At 37.6% G+C, this 16520-nt stretch overlaps 2 protein-coding genes across 4 annotated transcripts; one reads left to right on the forward strand and one right to left on the reverse strand.

The window, feature by feature from the left end:
- Positions 1-175: 175 nt before the first annotated feature.
- On the reverse strand, positions 176-10299 carry HDAC6 (histone deacetylase 6). Of its 3 annotated transcripts, XM_065497147.1 has the most exons (20): positions 10141-10298; positions 10028-10083; positions 9427-9609; positions 8877-9191; positions 8449-8546; positions 7650-8016; positions 7190-7249; positions 6832-6921; positions 5787-6132; positions 5205-5374; positions 4860-5042; positions 4645-4802; positions 4295-4508; positions 4101-4230; positions 1535-1841; positions 818-1025; positions 712-765; positions 507-659; positions 329-457; positions 176-273 (listed from the first exon to the last, which is right to left on the reverse strand). In XM_065497147.1, exons 2-20 carry the CDS (start codon positions 10028-10030, stop codon positions 184-186), a joined length of 3258 nt encoding a protein of 1085 aa, XP_065353219.1. In that variant the 5' UTR covers positions 10031-10083; positions 10141-10298; the 3' UTR covers positions 176-183. The 3 variants fall into 3 exon arrangements, with proteins under 3 accessions (XP_065353219.1, XP_065353220.1, XP_065353218.1); XM_065497148.1 differs by lacking the exon at positions 7190-7249 and adding an exon at positions 7003-7062 and having other exon boundaries at positions 10028-10299; XM_065497146.1 differs by having other exon boundaries at positions 10028-10298.
- Positions 10300-11547: 1248 nt separating this feature from the next.
- LOC135934811 (putative ankyrin repeat protein RF_0381) lies at positions 11548-16292 on the forward strand. Its single transcript, XM_065476800.1, has 4 exons — positions 11548-11824; positions 14142-14933; positions 16124-16173; positions 16239-16292. Exons 1-4 carry the CDS (start codon positions 11548-11550, stop codon positions 16290-16292), a joined length of 1173 nt encoding a protein of 390 aa, XP_065332872.1.
- Positions 16293-16520: the final 228 nt, after the last annotated feature.

Raw genomic sequence — 16520 nt, forward strand, 5'->3', positions numbered from 1 at the left:
AGGTTATTTCAATAACCTTCTACGTTCTATTATTAATATAACAATAATCTAGTTTGGTCCACATGTTCTGAGCATTATCTCCTCAGCTACAAGGCACTTTTTGGTTATGAACAGTTAACACAGTGTCAATCTACGACCCCCTTCCCTGCTTTGGTAAAAGAAACTGGCGAGAAAATTAGTAAATTATTCCATTTTAATGGTCTCTCCGTACGTCCACGGCTTCTCAGTGCCAAACTTGGCCAAGTGAGCTGCATTTTTGGCTTCATGCACAGCCTAGAACAATATTAAAATTTAATTCCTGCAGATTTGAGAGTTATTTAGCACAAACCGGCGCGTCAACGTAGCTTTCGCAGCCGTAACACCAGACAGAGAGGTCAGAAAAGCTGAGAACCAACGGGTGCGAGTGCTGCTCGCTGTGCAGTTTCATGTGTCCTTCAACATACCGTCCGCACATCACCTAAATGGGCAAACATCAGTAACAGAATAAACAATTTAATAGCACAAACCGAGTAGCAAGTGAGGCAGGTCCAGTTCTCCGCCTCAGATTGGCACCCGGCACACTTCTCACTCAAGTCGATTCCCTTCTCAGGTAAGGGCTCTACCCTGTCCAAATGGGGACAGTCGGAAATAGGGACAACCAAGCTAAACTCATCTCCTTGCTGCCGGTACGATAAATCAATTACATAAAATGATCAAAAATGTCATTAATACCGCTTGTAATTCACGAAGATAATCCTCCAGAGTTTGGCCAGCAGCTTGTTGCTTCTAGAAAAAAAATTTGATACACAATCTAAATGAGAAAAAATCCTCAATTTACCTCTCCTGAGTCGAGGGTGATGGTTTCCCCTTCAGGTGACGAAGCCGCACTGGAGGAGATGCCCTGAGAGGTGCTCGCTTCCGAGAAGCTAGGCTTGTCCGAGTCGACAGGGGACTGTGTCGAGGACACGCCAGGGGAAAGCGAGGAGGACAGACTAAGACTGGACATGGCCTGGTCAAGCTCGTCGGTCTCTGTCTTTGAGTCGTAACTGTAAGAGCAATTCATGAGAAATTTAGTTTGGAATGACATTGAAATTTCTTCTAAGAAAGCAATTCGAGAACGGGAATGTTGTGTAATAAATAATTGAGAAATTGCGTTTCTTTGAAAAATATTTTGATGATCGTATGATTTTTCCCTGTTACCAAATAAACATAAATATTTTGTTATTTTTGTTTTTGTTCTAAATGTGGGAATGTCTGGGGCATAGTTGCTCTGCTGATCCGCAGTAAAATTACTTTTAAATCTAAATCAGTTGGGGAAATCAATAAATTTCGTTTATGAACTTTTTAATTAAACATTTTTACCTTCCAACATGAAGCTTTTCCAATAAATAACTAATAATGCTAATTTAAAAAAAAAAACTATTTGAAAATGGCTCCTTGCTACTCACAATTAGATACAAAAGGGCTCTATGATTCTATTCACACAGACTAAGAGTGCTATTCAAATACTTCATATGGCTAAAAATACAAGTTTCATTTTGAAACTAAATCTCACCTTCCCATAGGGACCTCTCCATCTCGGTTAGGCAGACAGTAGTCGTAAAATTTAAGGCAGGACCAGTGCGGCTTGTGCGCCTGCTGCGTCTTGCGGATGCTGGCGACGGCACTCTGGTTTGGCGCCATCCTTGTCGACTCCACGCTGGCGATAGGGTCGCCGAGTAGGGCCTTGCTGCACATGGTGAAGCCGTAAGAAATGCTTGTAACATTGTAACCTCCCTCCAGGGCAACCACCAGCCGGCCCCCAGCCAGACCCTGCAGCCACCGCGTCATCAGACCATACATCTCTGGACTGACCTTGCAACCTGAGAAGAGAGTTCACAAACCATTTTAGGCAGGAAAGCAGGTGTACAAACAAAATTTTAATCAAAATAAAATTATATAAGTTTGGGACACATGACAAATCTGTATGGAAATTTAGAACGAATTTGTTCAGACAAGAAAATATAAAAATTTAAATAGTACTATATTTCCTAATGCCTCAATCAGATGCACCACATTTTATTTTAATATATAGGAAGGATCCATATTAAGTGAACCCCTGTTTGGCAAGTGGTCTTCAGATCTTGATGAAATTCGGTGGAGATGATGCCCTAGGGAACCTAAGTTAAACCCTAAAATATTAGGTCAAAATTCCAAAAATTGTTCATTTTACAGGGGTTCAAAATTTGAGATTTTTGAAAAAGGTGATGTTTTCGGCGATTTGTAACTTGGACTCTGTTTATAGAAAACACAAAAATTAGGTATCCAAAATATTTTACGTTTGATGCCAAACAACTTTCCCACGATGACCAACTTCGTAGGTCAAAGGTCAAGGTCACTAAATTGGGGTCAAACTTTTCAAAAAAATCCCACATACCCAAGTACATAAAATTTGGGAAATTCAAAATAGCCAAAATGTGCCTCATATCCATGGTAACAACATATAAAAAATTGGCGATACGTTTTTTTTTCGTTTTCGAGATATTTTGAATTGAGTGTTTAAAATCGATGTTTTCCGAGTCTTCTGATCATCAATAAAAACACGTTTTCCGCTTAATCTCAGCTTCTATGGGTCCGATTTACAAAAACCGCACACCGTTTGATACGTAATGACCTCCCCTAGGTAATGCAAGTGATCATAAGGGTGCCCACCCCCTTCAAACCCTTAACCACCCCCTGGAAATCCGAAAAATTAATTTTTTCATATTTTTAACCTCTATCTCGACAAATTAAGCGTGACACCAATCAAGTATGTCGCAAAATAGTTACAATAATAAATATTATTATTTTCTTTGTAGAGGAAACCTTAAAAAAAATAAAATTGCTAATATGAAGATATTAAAAAAATTATTTAGGTTTATTTTAAAATAGCATTATATTTGGTTTTAGTTTATTTAAAATAACTTGATTAAACTTTATTTATTAATATTTTAAAAATAAATTTAATATTTCACACTGTTCTTTTATTATTATAAATAAATGCAACCAATACAAAATGTAGAACCATCATAATTTGGTGCATATGGTGTGCAATTTCAGATATTTGAATTGGTTGCATTTATTAATTTATTTTTAAAATATTAATAAATAAAGTTTAATCAAGTTATTTTAAATAAACTAAAACCAAATATAATGCTATTTTAAAATAAACCTAAATAATTTTTTTAATATCTTCATATTAGCAATTTTATTTTTTTTAAGGTTTCCTCTACAAAGAAAATAATAATATTTATTATTGTAACTATTTTGCGACATACTTGATTGGTGTCACGCTTAATTTGTCGAGATAGAGGTTAAAAATATGAAAAAATTAATTTTTCGGATTTCCAGGGGGTGGTTAAGGGTTTGAAGGGGGTGGGCACCCTTATGATCACTTGCATTACCTAGGGGAGGTCATTACGTATCAAACGGTGTGCGGTTTTTGTAAATCGGACCCATAGAAGCTGAGATTAAGCGGAAAACGTGTTTTTATTGATGATCAGAAGACTCGGAAAACATCGATTTTAAACACTCAATTCAAAATATCTCGAAAACGAAAAAAAAAACGTATCGCCAATTTTTTATATGTTGTTACCATGGATATGAGGCACATTTTGGCTATTTTGAATTTCCCAAATTTTATGTACTTGGGTATGTGGGATTTTTTTGAAAAGTTTGACCCCAATTTAGTGACCTTGACCTTTGACCTACGAAGTTGGTCATCGTGGGAAAGTTGTTTGGCATCAAACGTAAAATATTTTGGATACCTAATTTTTGTGTTTTCTATAAACAGAGTCCAAGTTACAAATCGCCGAAAACATCACCTTTTTCAAAAATCTCAAATTTTGAACCCCTGTAAAATGAACAATTTTTGGAATTTTGACCTAATATTTTAGGGTTTAACTTAGGTTCCCTAGGGCATCATCTCCACCGAATTTCATCAAGATCTGAAGACCACTTGCCAAACAGGGGTTCACTTAATATGGATCCTTCCATAAAATTTTAATTTGAATAAGAAACCAATAAAAAATTTTAATTTTTCTATATCCATTTTTTCAACTCTGGGTGTTGTTTAAAATCCAAACACTCAATTTTTGGCTTACCTCCAAGAGGATCATCAACGGCAGCGTCAAAGCCAGCAGATACCAGCACCAGTTGAGGATTGAACTGGTACGAAATGGGCAAAACCACCTGCAGGAAGGCAGCCAGATATTCTGGGTCTCCCATTCCCTTCTGCAGGGCAAAAACGAATTGATTAATGCCAACAATTTACAACCATTCCAGTTGATATGATCACCTTGTTCCACGGGATGTTGACGCAATAGCCCACGCCCTGTCCAACTCCGACGTAATCCGCACTTGCTGCCTCTGCTTCCTGCGTGGAAATATTGGCAGGGAAGAAGGTGCCGTTGTCGTACCTGTGCATTGATACATACAGCACCCTTGGATCTTTCTTGAACATCTCTTGCGTCCCATTTCCGTGATGGACATCCCAGTCAAGTAGCAATATTCTGTTGATTTGAATTTATTAATTTTTATTGTAAAATTTATGAAAATAAACCTAACCATACCTACTAACCAAGTTAAAATTAATTAGAATGATTTACAAACAAAAATCACGTCATTCTGAAGGAATATTAATTTTACCTTTCAAGGTTGTATGTGTCGAGCGCATGCTGGGCAGCGACGGCAACGTTATTAAATATGCAGAAACCACAAGGGGTGGAGGCGCTGGCGTGGTGTCCTGGCGGACGGACGATAGCCGCTGCGGCTCGACACTTTCCTGTCATCACAGAGTCGACAGCCTGAAGTATTAATTGCGATTTTTAGTTAAATTTTCTTATTAGACAATTAAAAAGTACCTGCACGACACAACCAGCAGCTAGTTCAGCGCATTTGAAAGTTTCCTTGTTGAGGTAGATAGAATTGAAGGCCTGCGCCATGTCTGCCAGCACGCCTGAAGACTTCAGGCTGGTGTTTTGCATCCTCTGCACGTGACTCTCCGAGTGTACCTTCTTCAACTGATCCAAGCTTGCTTTCTTTGGCTTACAATATTTAATGACATTATATCCTGTGTTCGCCACTTTTAAACAGTGCAAAATGCACAACTGGTTTATAGGGGATTTTGGGGTTTCCAATAATGAAGAATGTGCAAAATTAAAAAATGAGGTATTCAATCTCCCAAAATTGTTTTTTTTTTTAAATACCTGCAGAAGGAGGCAACGCTCTAGCAAGGCAAATTCTTTGTGCCTTTCATAGATGGTAGAAATGCGTTTGGGGCTCTCAACATGAGTTATCTCGCCCTCGTTCACGTGGTCCATCATGGACTCGCAGTAGACCAGTCCCAGGCGGTGAGTAGGAAAACTCAGGTCATAGCCTACGTCAGGGCAGTAAAAACAATATACATTTTTTAAATAGCCTTCTAAGTTGATCTGGAAAGGTCAACATTTTATTATTTTAAATCTTGCAACAACTCACTTCAAAACAATTAGATTTTTAGAAATTTCTGAAAGAATTTATCAGTTTGACAATGATACCATTGATTTCAATTTATTCGTCAATAACTTTCAAATGGTAAGCCAATTATGAGGCAAATTTCTACTATGCCAAAATATATCATGAATTTCAACAGGGAGACTTTGCTCGCCGTTTAATTAGCATGAAATTCAGTGAGCCGACTTACTTTAAATTTAAACTGTAGCCTGGAAATATTTTACATTCTTCATAAATTGCCGAGGATGTTTTAAAATAAAACTTTAGTACTATTTTTAGAATTTTCCAACACAAACCATTCATGATGGAGTCGAGTTTAGCGTTGACGCGGGCCTTAAACTCGTCGCTCTGCAGCGGGTAGCAGTCCCTGGTGGCAAAAACAGTGGCAGGGGGCTCGTCAGGCCCCTTCCACACCACCTCAGGGAAGTGAATCTTCAACTGGTCGGCGCGTTCGTCCTTCAAGTTGGGATGGTACTTGAACACGTCCCAGAAGGGCCGTAGGGAATACAGCGTGTTGACGATCGACTCGCAAATGCTGTCGGAGGGAGCAGGCAGGCTGCCTAGCGGTTGGCAAGGGTCACCCAGCAGCGCTCGCAGGGTGTGAGCGGCCGACTCTGCGAGGGAGCGGAGACAATATCCACCCTGAAATCCGACAATACTCATAAATTAATATAGTTGATATAAAAAATTTAACTTATTGGTTTAACTTTGTCACACTTTTTTTAATGTAGAAAATCGCAAGATATTAATAATTTTTGACTAAATTAAATTTGAGAATGATTAATGTTTTTTATTCTTTGCTGAAAAGTTAACTTTTTCAGTAGAGTCCTTAATTAGACAAAATTTCCTTTTTTTAGGTAATTTTTCCTGCCAAACAAAATATTTGCAGAGACGAAATTTGGTTACCAAAGAAACTCATTATTCTTTAAAACAAATATAGAGTATGAACTCCTAATTCTAACCGTACTTTGCTCAAATTCCCAAGAATTATGAGATTTCCGAGTTAATTAAACTCTTCTGAAAACAAAATTAAATGTGACGGTCAGAACTTTATTTTCGGGATGAAATGTTTCTAGTGTGGAAAAATTGACAGTTTGATAAGAAAATTAAACCAAATTGTTGATTTATGTCCTTATTTTTGGGGATTTTTGAGTCAAAAATGTCAATATAGTCTGATTATTTGCATAAAAATCGAGTTTACAACTTACAAGGCACTTCTACACATATCAGAAATTAAATATTCACATTTTCCCTCTACAGAGATTAGAAAAAAGCAATCGGCTTAAACTTCAGACATTATTTGAACAAATCAAAAACAAAATAACAAGAGAAAAATACTACCTCCATTAAGATGGCGAGTTTGCCATTGGCGAGGACAGATAGCATGTTGGTCAGATGCGCGTAAAGAGCAGGAGTCAGGTTCATCTCACCCTGAAAGTGAGAGTTAGTCGTGAGTTGCGGCTCAAAAGGGACCAAACAAAAAAGCAACCTAGAATTTGGCAAGCAATGTACCTTTTCATCGCCGAGAGCTGAGTCATAGCCAGCGGAAACCAAAACAAGATCTGGTGCGAACTGAGAATTTTAAATAAAATTGCAGGATAAGCGTTAAATAAAAAAATTAATGTGCAAAAGGGCAAGAGAAAATACATAATTATGCCAAAATTCTAGGTGCTGGATGAATTAGAATAACTCATCGCACCTCAGGACAGCCGATTGCAGCATCATAGCCGGCGGAAACAAGAACTAAATCAGGCTGGAACTGAGAAGGACACAAAGCTATATTTACAAGGGATTAAAAAATAAGCAAGAATGTAAGTTTTCTCGCAACATGCACCAGTAACATAATTTTGGCTGTAAAATTTAAAATACTGAATTTTTCTGAACACCCATACATAAAAAAACAATATTTAAATAAAAAAGTAACCATTGTTTAGAAGGTTGGAAGGTTAATGTATTTCTAAAAATTTATGGTTGAATTTTTCACCAAAAATAAACTCTTTTTTCAATGAGCAGAACAAAAATTAATTCGATAAGGGAGATAATTTCAACCGTGTATAAATCAGTAAAAAATATAATAAAACCCCAAAACTTTCAAAATTGTACAGCACTGAGAGTAAAATTTAAAATTACAAATCCAAAATAAAATTTAAACCACATACCTGGTGTGCAAGAGGCAAAAGCAGGTGGTGAAAAATAGCTAAGTAGTCCGCGTCGCCCATTCCAGTGCGGTTGAGCGGGACGTTGGCATTGCAGCCAGCGCCGGGCCCCGCGCCCACGAAGTTGAAGTCGGACTCCTTGAGGTTGGGCCAGAAAGAGCCATGCTCGTAGCGGTGCACTGAGAAGTAGAGGAGGCGCGGATCAGAGTAAAACTGCTGCTGCGTTGCCTGGCCGTGGTGCACGTCCCAGTCCACGACAAGCACCTTGCGCGCCCAACCGTTGTCCAGCGCTTTTTTGGCGGCCACAGCGACGTTGTTGAAGAAGCAGTAGCCGCAGAAGGCGTCCTCCATCGCATGGTGACCTGGAGGCCTAAAATTGTGGGTTTTATTAGATTTCTACATATATCAATTTAAAGGAAAAATTCCATTGATCAGGATCTTGTTTAAAATTTTTTATATGAAGTGAAGATTTCATACAATAGTTTTCTCAATAAAGTCAAAGCTGTGTGTGTATGTGTAGCATTCAAAATATAAAATTTATGTCAAAGTTACATTTTAGCAGAGAAATTTGGCTGGAAAATCCGAAACAATAATTTCTTGCGAAATTGGTTTGAATAACTGGTGAAAAACAGGTGGTGAGAAAATGCAACCCTTCATTACAGCTATTAAAATGCGTCTCCTGCATTCTCATGCAATCTAAATTAAATTAATTTTTTTCTAATGCACAATATGATAGATTGTTAAATAGAAATTATTTTCATGTTCCAAAAAAAATATTAAAAGAGTTTTTAGTTAAATATACCTGATGAGGGCCATGCCATTTTGCGCCTCTCCCTTACAGACAGCCTCCACCAGCTTTGTGGCGGAGCCAGCAGCGAGAAAAGCCATTTCATAAGTAGTCTGCAAAATAAATTAAGGTATGAAATTAGCAAGATCGGACATTTTGGGATCTGCTGTGTCTGTTTTTTCCTGTTAGATTGATTTTTTAAGTCCAATTTAAAACTGAAAAATTGAATGCCTCCTTCAACGAAAATTTTTAATTTATCAGCATAAAATAGGGCTCATATTATTTTAAATAAATTTCTTGGCTTTTCAACCATGTAAAATCTTTTAATCTAGCTCAAATTAGCATTATAATCCTTTTTGAAAATTGAATGGTAAGAATAATTATCCTAAATAGACAAAAATAAAATCTTCTAGAGCAAAAATAAATAAATTAAAAATCAATACCGGGTGGATATAAATGGCGTCGTATCGAGAAGAGATCTCCTCGAGTTGGTCCCAGTTCTCGCTCTTGTCGGTGCCCTTGAGCAGGTTGACCAGCTTCTCCGTGTGAATGGCCAACACGTCCTCAGTGGAGGCAGAGTAAGGCTGTAGGGAAGAGCACCTGTCCAGCAGGCCGAGCTCCTTGCACCGTTCCACGGTTTTGGTTAGCCGTTCCGGGCACTCGGGGTAGCTGCGATCCCAGTGGCACAGGTGCTCTGCCATTCGCGGTTCGGAAATCATGGCCGTCGCTCCCTGGACTCTGTCCTTTGACTCTTCAGCCTGAACAACGCACATCATAAATGATTATTTCTTGATGTTTCAAATATGAACATGGAGATGCGCTTTCATTAGACATGTTGATCCGTTTAAAATGATTTATTTAACAATAATATTTGTCACGTAAAACCAAAAATCCAAAACCTATATCAATAAAGTAGTATTTTCCGTATTTTCGTCAAGAATTTACAGCAAAGTTTAAATATATTTTTGATTTAAATATTATGTATGTGCCTACCACTTGGTAAGGGTTGGCGACGAGGACGTCCCTGCTGGAGGCCTTTTTGTGGGCCTGCTTGGCCTGTCGCATGGCGGCCAGCAAGGCGGGTGACTTTCTGTTTGGAGCCGCTCGTTTGCTCCCCTTCAGCAGATCTTTCTCTGGGTTTTTCTTGCCAACTTTCTTGTTCTCGTCAGTGACAACCTGTCCAAAATTCAGATTTTCAGACAAATTTCTGAGACAAAATGGAACAAATAAATGCTCCCCTTTTGTTTGCGTTTTTTGGTTTGATTTTCAGCTATCAGACGCTGATAAGATAAAAATGAATTTTAATTTTCCGACCACACAAAGTGAGTGGGTGCATTTGTATTGTCTTAATTCTGATAAGTAAAATCTCTTGCTGTTTTCCATTACTAATTATTGAACCAGAAATTAGGTTATTAATTAAAACAATGCCGTGAAAACACAACGAATGTTCTCAATTAACACGGGAGCAGAGCCTCACGAACTGTTGCGTGTGAATTGTTAATATGTCATTCAGCAGCAAGTTTTGTAAGTATGTAATTAGAGAAAATAAAATTTTAATTAAACCGGAGTCAATTAATGTGTAATAGATACTCGCCATGATGGTCAAAGAGCTGGAATCGTGGCTGAAGGACACTCAATAAATGGAGAAATCTAAACAGATTTTTAGAATGATTCTGCGCGCATCCTTCACGTCAGGGCACCACCTACGAACTATTACGTTGTGTACGACGAAAAAGGCGAAAGAGGTCAGCAGATCGCGCAGAACATTGCTGTCCCCCGCATTTGCGTGAGACCAGCGAGATGTAAACAAACGCGCGCGCCCACTCGACGTTGAAATCGGACACACCTACCAGAGAAGGGAAATGCGCGCCAAAGCCGCCGGGGAAATTCTTTTATAATGCTTTTCTTCTCTGAAGAAGAAGAAACAGTTAAGAACGAAGGAAGAGAGGAGGAGAGTTTAAAAACTGATATTCCACACATTGAATGATTGTTGCGGGTTAGTTATTAGGTGTTGTCGATTGATAACTATTCAATGTTGTTTGTTGTTTGATCAATAATAATTATCATAATAATCATGGTCAGAAAACGCCTGCAAAACTGGCAAGCCAGCAACCTGCGTGACACTCGCTTTAGGAATCACCTTTTTTTTAGCAGATTTTAATATAATGTTCTAAATTTCCTTGCTATTGATACTGCTATAAGACTCAGAAAATAAAATTGAATAGAACTTAAGGATCCGACAATCATTGTAATTCTCGTAATTCTTATGGAGGGGGAAACAGGATTTTTGGCTCATTGGGCTCATTGTTGGATCCTAATCTCTATCATCATTATTACAAACAAATTTAATGTTGATCAACTGCTTGTAGAAAATAATTTTCAATTCTTGCCCTGTGTTAATATATCCACTTTTACAAAAATGCAATATTATTGTGATAGAGAGTCAAGCAGGTTGGCAGAGAATATCACTTCAGTGGGTTTAAAGAAATTCTTGAAAAATTTCGAAATAGAGATCGATCTCATCCAATCCAGGAAACAGGTTTTGACCAATTCAAACTTCAGCTTTATCAAACGCTTTGCAAACAAAACAAAAGCCGAGATCGCCAAGTTAAGAGACATTGTGGTCAGCGTGGAAAATGAGACTCGTCGGTGCATCAGCAGGTCGAAGAACGGAACGAGTTCTGGTGTCGTGCAGCTGAAGAAAATAATTACTGAGAGCGGGCGGGAGTTGGAAAATCTGAAAGAAGTATCCTCGCAGCTCGCCTTTGAGCTGGATCTGCTTGTAAAAACGCGAGCAGAGCATCATTTGAGCTTGAAGCAGACGAAATCTGTTCAAAAGCAAGACGAAGGGCAGCTTGTGGACTTGGTTGGGGTAAAAAGACGACACCCAGAGGGAATGGAGGGTGCTGAACAGAAATATCTTCAAGAAACGGTAACATAAAAATAGTATATGAGTTACAAAAAAAAAATCAAAATAATCTGATATCTAAATTATTTCAAGAGTTAAATGTTAATTTTTGCTAAAAAAAAAATGAATCTGCACAACAGAAAATGACGGATTGCGAAGAGGGACAAAAGAAAGTGGAACGAATTGAAAGGACAATAATTAGCGCCATGGAAAAGAATATGTCGGCGTTGGTCAACGAAATAGGACGTATGAATCTTGAGAAAATGTCCAGAGAGTGGGCAAAAAAATTGAAAGATGCAGTGCAAGAGGGAATCAATCTTCGGGAAAAGCAGGCTGAGTGCCAGAATGAAATTTTCAACATCAAGGAACACATGGAGATACTTGATGAGAAAATCTTTGTATTGAGAGAATACGAGGTTGAAACGATCGAGAAACTCGAACAGATAAATGCATGGCTCAAGGAGGAGACAACATTTGCCACAGGTGACAATAGCCTGCTTCCTGTTTAGCGTATTTGATATTTAAAAGCATAATAAAGCCTCTTTACTAAACTAGCCTAAAATTTCTGAAACACTATAATCAGTGTAGTGCACCTCACAAAAGGAATTTTCAGAAGGAAAAAAATTATGTTAACGGAGAAATCAAGTGAGTTTTAGTTACTTTGTATTAAGAGCCCCTATTTTGGAGAGCCGCAAGCATAGGCAAACGGCACGTTACCGCAGATATAGCATAATATATAGATAAAGCAAAGTTTTAGAAGAATTAGCTTTGTGTCAGTGGTGTGACTTACAGAAAAAACGGAAAAGAAAAATGAAATTTGTTTAATCAGCTGTAGAAGTTTCTAATAAAAATAAACACATCATGAGTCCGCCCGTCACCTTAGCAGTGCTTTACAAGTTGCATGCAGAAAAGTCGGTTTCTTATTTCCTTTCCTTGGGCCTTTATATTTAAAACTGCAACTGGTCGACGGGCAAATTTAAGGAACAATTAATCAGAAAAAATCGAATTAATTAATGTCTTAATTCGAATTTCGAATTTATCATTATTTATTTTTCTGAATTTAGCATCACAAATGTGTGTTAATTTAACCGTATTGTATTCCTCTTCAAAAGTGCAATAATTTAAAATTAATTTTTGTTGCATGGATGTCTCACATCATATTATTTTTTTCAGACCATCAATGAGACTTTATCTTTATTGTCAGCCTATGCCCTTGTTGGTATTGCTGAGAAGGCATGATGCAACTAAATTAGAAAATATTTGTGTTACAAATGATCATTATTCAATGAAATTACTTCACTGGAGACGATTATGTCGTGATATTATTCGAGCGCAGGGCCGCAGAGGGAGGAATGCTGCGCTCGCTCAGGTGGTCTTTTTGTGAAGTAATTCCACCACCAACCGCTGAGACCTGAAGCGCTAGGTGCCAGGGGAAGCGACAGCATAATAACAAACCCCCATTCACACTTCTCCCTACACTACAGCTGTTGGCAGTGTCGGTGCACGCGTGACGCTCGAATTTTTCAAGCTGCGGAAATATTTCGACATTCAATTTATAATTCTGTAAGTATAACTCTTTTATAGGCCCTCTTAGCGACATGAATCAATGGCAAAATCAATTTTGTGATTTATTAGCGAGTGTGTATGCATACCCATGATAAACCCGCGCTATTTATTTTCATAAAAGTCCCTTTATTAATGAACAGAGCAGACACACGTGGGGAAAAAAGAATGCCCACGAAGCACTAATTTCGGACTTTTATTATTTGCCCAAATAGAATTCTACAGAGTCAACCAAACTTGATTATCACTTTTACTGTAAATAAATTAAAGTTAAGGTAACCCCACGGGTGGATTTTCAGGGTTGGATGTGTGAGATATTTTTAGTGGATGGGAGCCTACAAACATAATCACTTCTACAAAAATCCAACACCCTGTTGACGTTATTATGGTTTTGGAGCGGCAGTTGCGTATGTTCCCCTCCTCAATTTTTGAGGGAGACACACGGCCGTTGAAATTATTGAGTTAAGGAATTTAAGACAGCTTTTATTACAAAATGATTTTAGGGCCAAATTGAATTATTTCAGACGTTTTAAACCTTCTTGCAGGTCGTTTTTCTGACCGAAAAAACACGGATTAAGTAATGTAACATTAAATAGTTAATTTTTCGTGTTCCAAAAAAACGTTTATGTTAAATGGTGGTCGTTAATTTTCTCGATAGATTTTGATAGTCTTATTATTGATTATATTTCGGATATTTTAGGAAATCTAATTTAAAGCCTCAACTCTGTTCAGCCGAAAAAAAAACAAATTAAAGAAAAGGTCGGTTAATTTTTAACAATCTTTTAAATTAATTTAAAAATTGAATTCTAGAAATAACGACGATGCTTAAAATCATATTTTAACTGATACTATTTAGAATTTGCATTCATTTGAGTAGCTAAAAAATGAATGGAAAAAATAGAAGAAAATATTATTGGACGCGATTTTTAGCGAATTATATAGGTTTTTGAGGTAAGTTCAAGGGCGATTTGGGCGGCTGGTTTAGACGGTATAAATTCAAACTTCTCTAAATAAGTACTTAATTTGCGCTAAGTTCATGCCCCAAAGAAAATTATACGAACAGAAAAATACACTGTTGATCGTCTTAAATAACCATTAAAAACCTGCATTTATATCTCCAATAAATTTTTTTCAGACAGCCTTCCGAGGAAAATAAATAATATTGCTTTTTTAATAATGCACTCTTTAAACATGCGTATCATATTTTTTACTAACAATAAGTCTCTTTTGATTGCAGGAATTCAGCAAAGCGAAATGGCTGAGAATAGGATCAACTTTGAGAAGATGATATGTGAGATGATGCGAGCGGAGATCACCTGTGACAATGACAATTTCCAGAAAAAGTTGACATTTATCAAGGATAATGGCATGACGACGCAACTACACAAATACACCAAGATGCTGCTGCTAATCGGTTTCCTTAACAAAAGCGACAGAAATTCATACGTTGAATCAATTAAAAAACTCGACGCGGAGAGAAGAGCAGAGTGGCTCGCAGTATCGCCAATTCTGATCGCTGCAAGATACGGAGACAAAATGATGTGTGAATGGCTGCTTGAAACGGATTTATTCGACGTCCACGCCCGAAACTCAAAAAACCAGTCTGCCTTGCACTTGTCAGTGGAAAACATTGACCACGCAGTAGAGCTGGTTCCCTACTTCGTTTCCCTTGGTCTGGACCTTAATGCAAGAAGTTTTTCGGAGAAAACACCGCTACATTACGCCCTGAAAAATAAAAGACTGGATATCGCGGAGGTGCTTGTTCAATCGGGAGCGGATTTGAAGGTCAAAATAGAGCAGGAAAACTTGCTGCACTTTTGCACCTACAGAGATGCCTTGGAAAGCGCCAAATTTACCGTCAAAAGGGACCCGGATCAGCTCAATGAACGTGCCTGCGGAGGAATGACCGCGCTCCACATCGCAGTGCAGTGGGCAAGCAGGGAATTCGTCAAGTGGCTCGTAGATGCAGGCATCGACAAGTTCGCCAAGACCAGCGACGGGAAGTTGGCATCCAATCTTGTCCAGCCGTGTAACTTTTTAGGAATTCTACCGCCGGTCAGAAGAATTAGAACCAGGGAGTGCCCATTAGCAATAATTACTGAAGAATAAAAATAATTGGTTTTAAAAATATGAGTAATTTCTAAATCTACAATTTTTTGAAAGATTGTAAGGATTCAGTACAAAATAAATTTAGTGGGCATTTTTTTAATAATAACAGGTAGAGAATTTTTATTTAATGTCAAATTGCATCACCCTCTGCTAAACAGAATTACAAAATGGAACGATATAATACGCTTTGAAAGACTGTTCGGCGGCGCAGCTTCCCTCGCTGTGCAAGACGTTTTACTTTATGGATCGAATGTCACCCTCTCTTAGAAATGTTCCTATTTTCGATCAAATGACTGTTTTTTTAAATGAATATTTTATTAGAGGAAAAGAGAGAATAATCAACTTTGATAAATTATTTTTGTAAATTAATAAAATTGTTTTAACACAGATTTTTTGCGACAAATTTCTTTGATTTTTGATCACTTTATTCGAAAATTTTCAAGTTTTTAAAATTATACTATGCCATTTACCGATCAAAGTAAGAAAAATTAATAATGAAAATATGGGCAATGCGGAAAATATTCGACTGTTTTTTAACTTCCGTTCACTATAAGCACGAAAATCCACTAGGACGCTATTTAAAACCTACTCAACTTCACAGCCCTGTAGAAATAATAGTTCAATCTCCATTTCTGAAATATTTGTGATTTCTTATAATCTGTAAGATCCGAGTTTACACGTTTGCCGCCTGCTAAATGAATGTATATTATTTGCGTTGCGTGACTGTCCTGCCGGTTGCATATACTTCGTTTTCATTGGACTTTATCGCTGAACAAAACCACTCAGATGATGGGATTTGAAATATGTGTAAGAAAGCAAACATTTTCAGGGTTTTTTCCTTCAAACGCGTAAAAATTGCGAGAATTTAAAAATGGAATTTGCTTATGAAATGTAGAGAACTTACAGAATGTAAACACACCGATTCAAAAAATAATTTTGAACCATAAATTGCCTTTCAGTCATTCTGCCTCTTTCAACCACTAGCATGACAGCCTAATCCGCTCAAATAATTGGAGAAAAATGAGTGCAAGTAGTACAACACCTAACTTTAAGAAAGTCAAGAGGTAAATTTCAAATTATTAAAAGCCGTGAATTGATTTTCTTTCGCAGATCTGTTCCAGAATCAGGGCGGAAAGGTCAAACAAAACCAAGTTCAAGCGGTAAACATTTAGCAAAAAATATACAAAGCAATTTTATTTCGAGATCTGGGATTGTTCATTTACAGTTGGCCACACTTCTGCCGCAAACTCCGAGAATCCAGAGGAAAAGGATGAGCTAGTCATTGGTGTAATATTGTTTTTATTTTTAATATCCATTAAGAAATTTAATTTCATATAATGATTATTTTCTTCTTTTGCAACTGGAGACGACACTTCGCACATTTCCCTTTACAAAAGCGGCGTGTGTCAGTTAAATTGCGAAGTCCACATCGGCAACATGCGCAAGCACATGAAAACCGTCCACTCCGACTACGAGCGTTGTCCCTCACACGGATGCTACGAGTATT

This window comes from Cloeon dipterum, chromosome 1, assembly GCF_949628265.1.
Source record: "Cloeon dipterum chromosome 1, ieCloDipt1.1, whole genome shotgun sequence".
NCBI classification, from domain to species: Eukaryota; Metazoa; Arthropoda; class Insecta; order Ephemeroptera; family Baetidae; genus Cloeon; species Cloeon dipterum.

Bases quoted from the DNA above. Each gene is read 5' to 3' on its own strand.
- LOC135934811 (XM_065476800.1), top strand. From the start codon at position 11,548: ATGGAAAAGAATATGTCGGCGTTGGTCAACGAAATAGGACGTATGAAT. The intron at 14,934-16,123 runs GTAACTTTTTAG...TTTCTTTCGCAG, and splicing joins ATCCAATCTTGTCCAGCCGT to ATCTGTTCCAGAATCAGGGC. The intron at 16,174-16,238 runs GTAAACATTTAG...GTTCATTTACAG, and splicing joins AACAAAACCAAGTTCAAGCG to TTGGCCACACTTCTGCCGCA.
- HDAC6 (XM_065497148.1), bottom strand. The intron at 660-711 runs GTATTAATGACA...TCGTACCGGCAG, and splicing joins ATCTTCGTGAATTACAAGCG to CAAGGAGATGAGTTTAGCTT. The intron at 458-506 runs GTTTGTGCTATT...TTGCCCATTTAG, and splicing joins CCTGCCTCACTTGCTACTCG to GTGATGTGCGGACGGTATGT.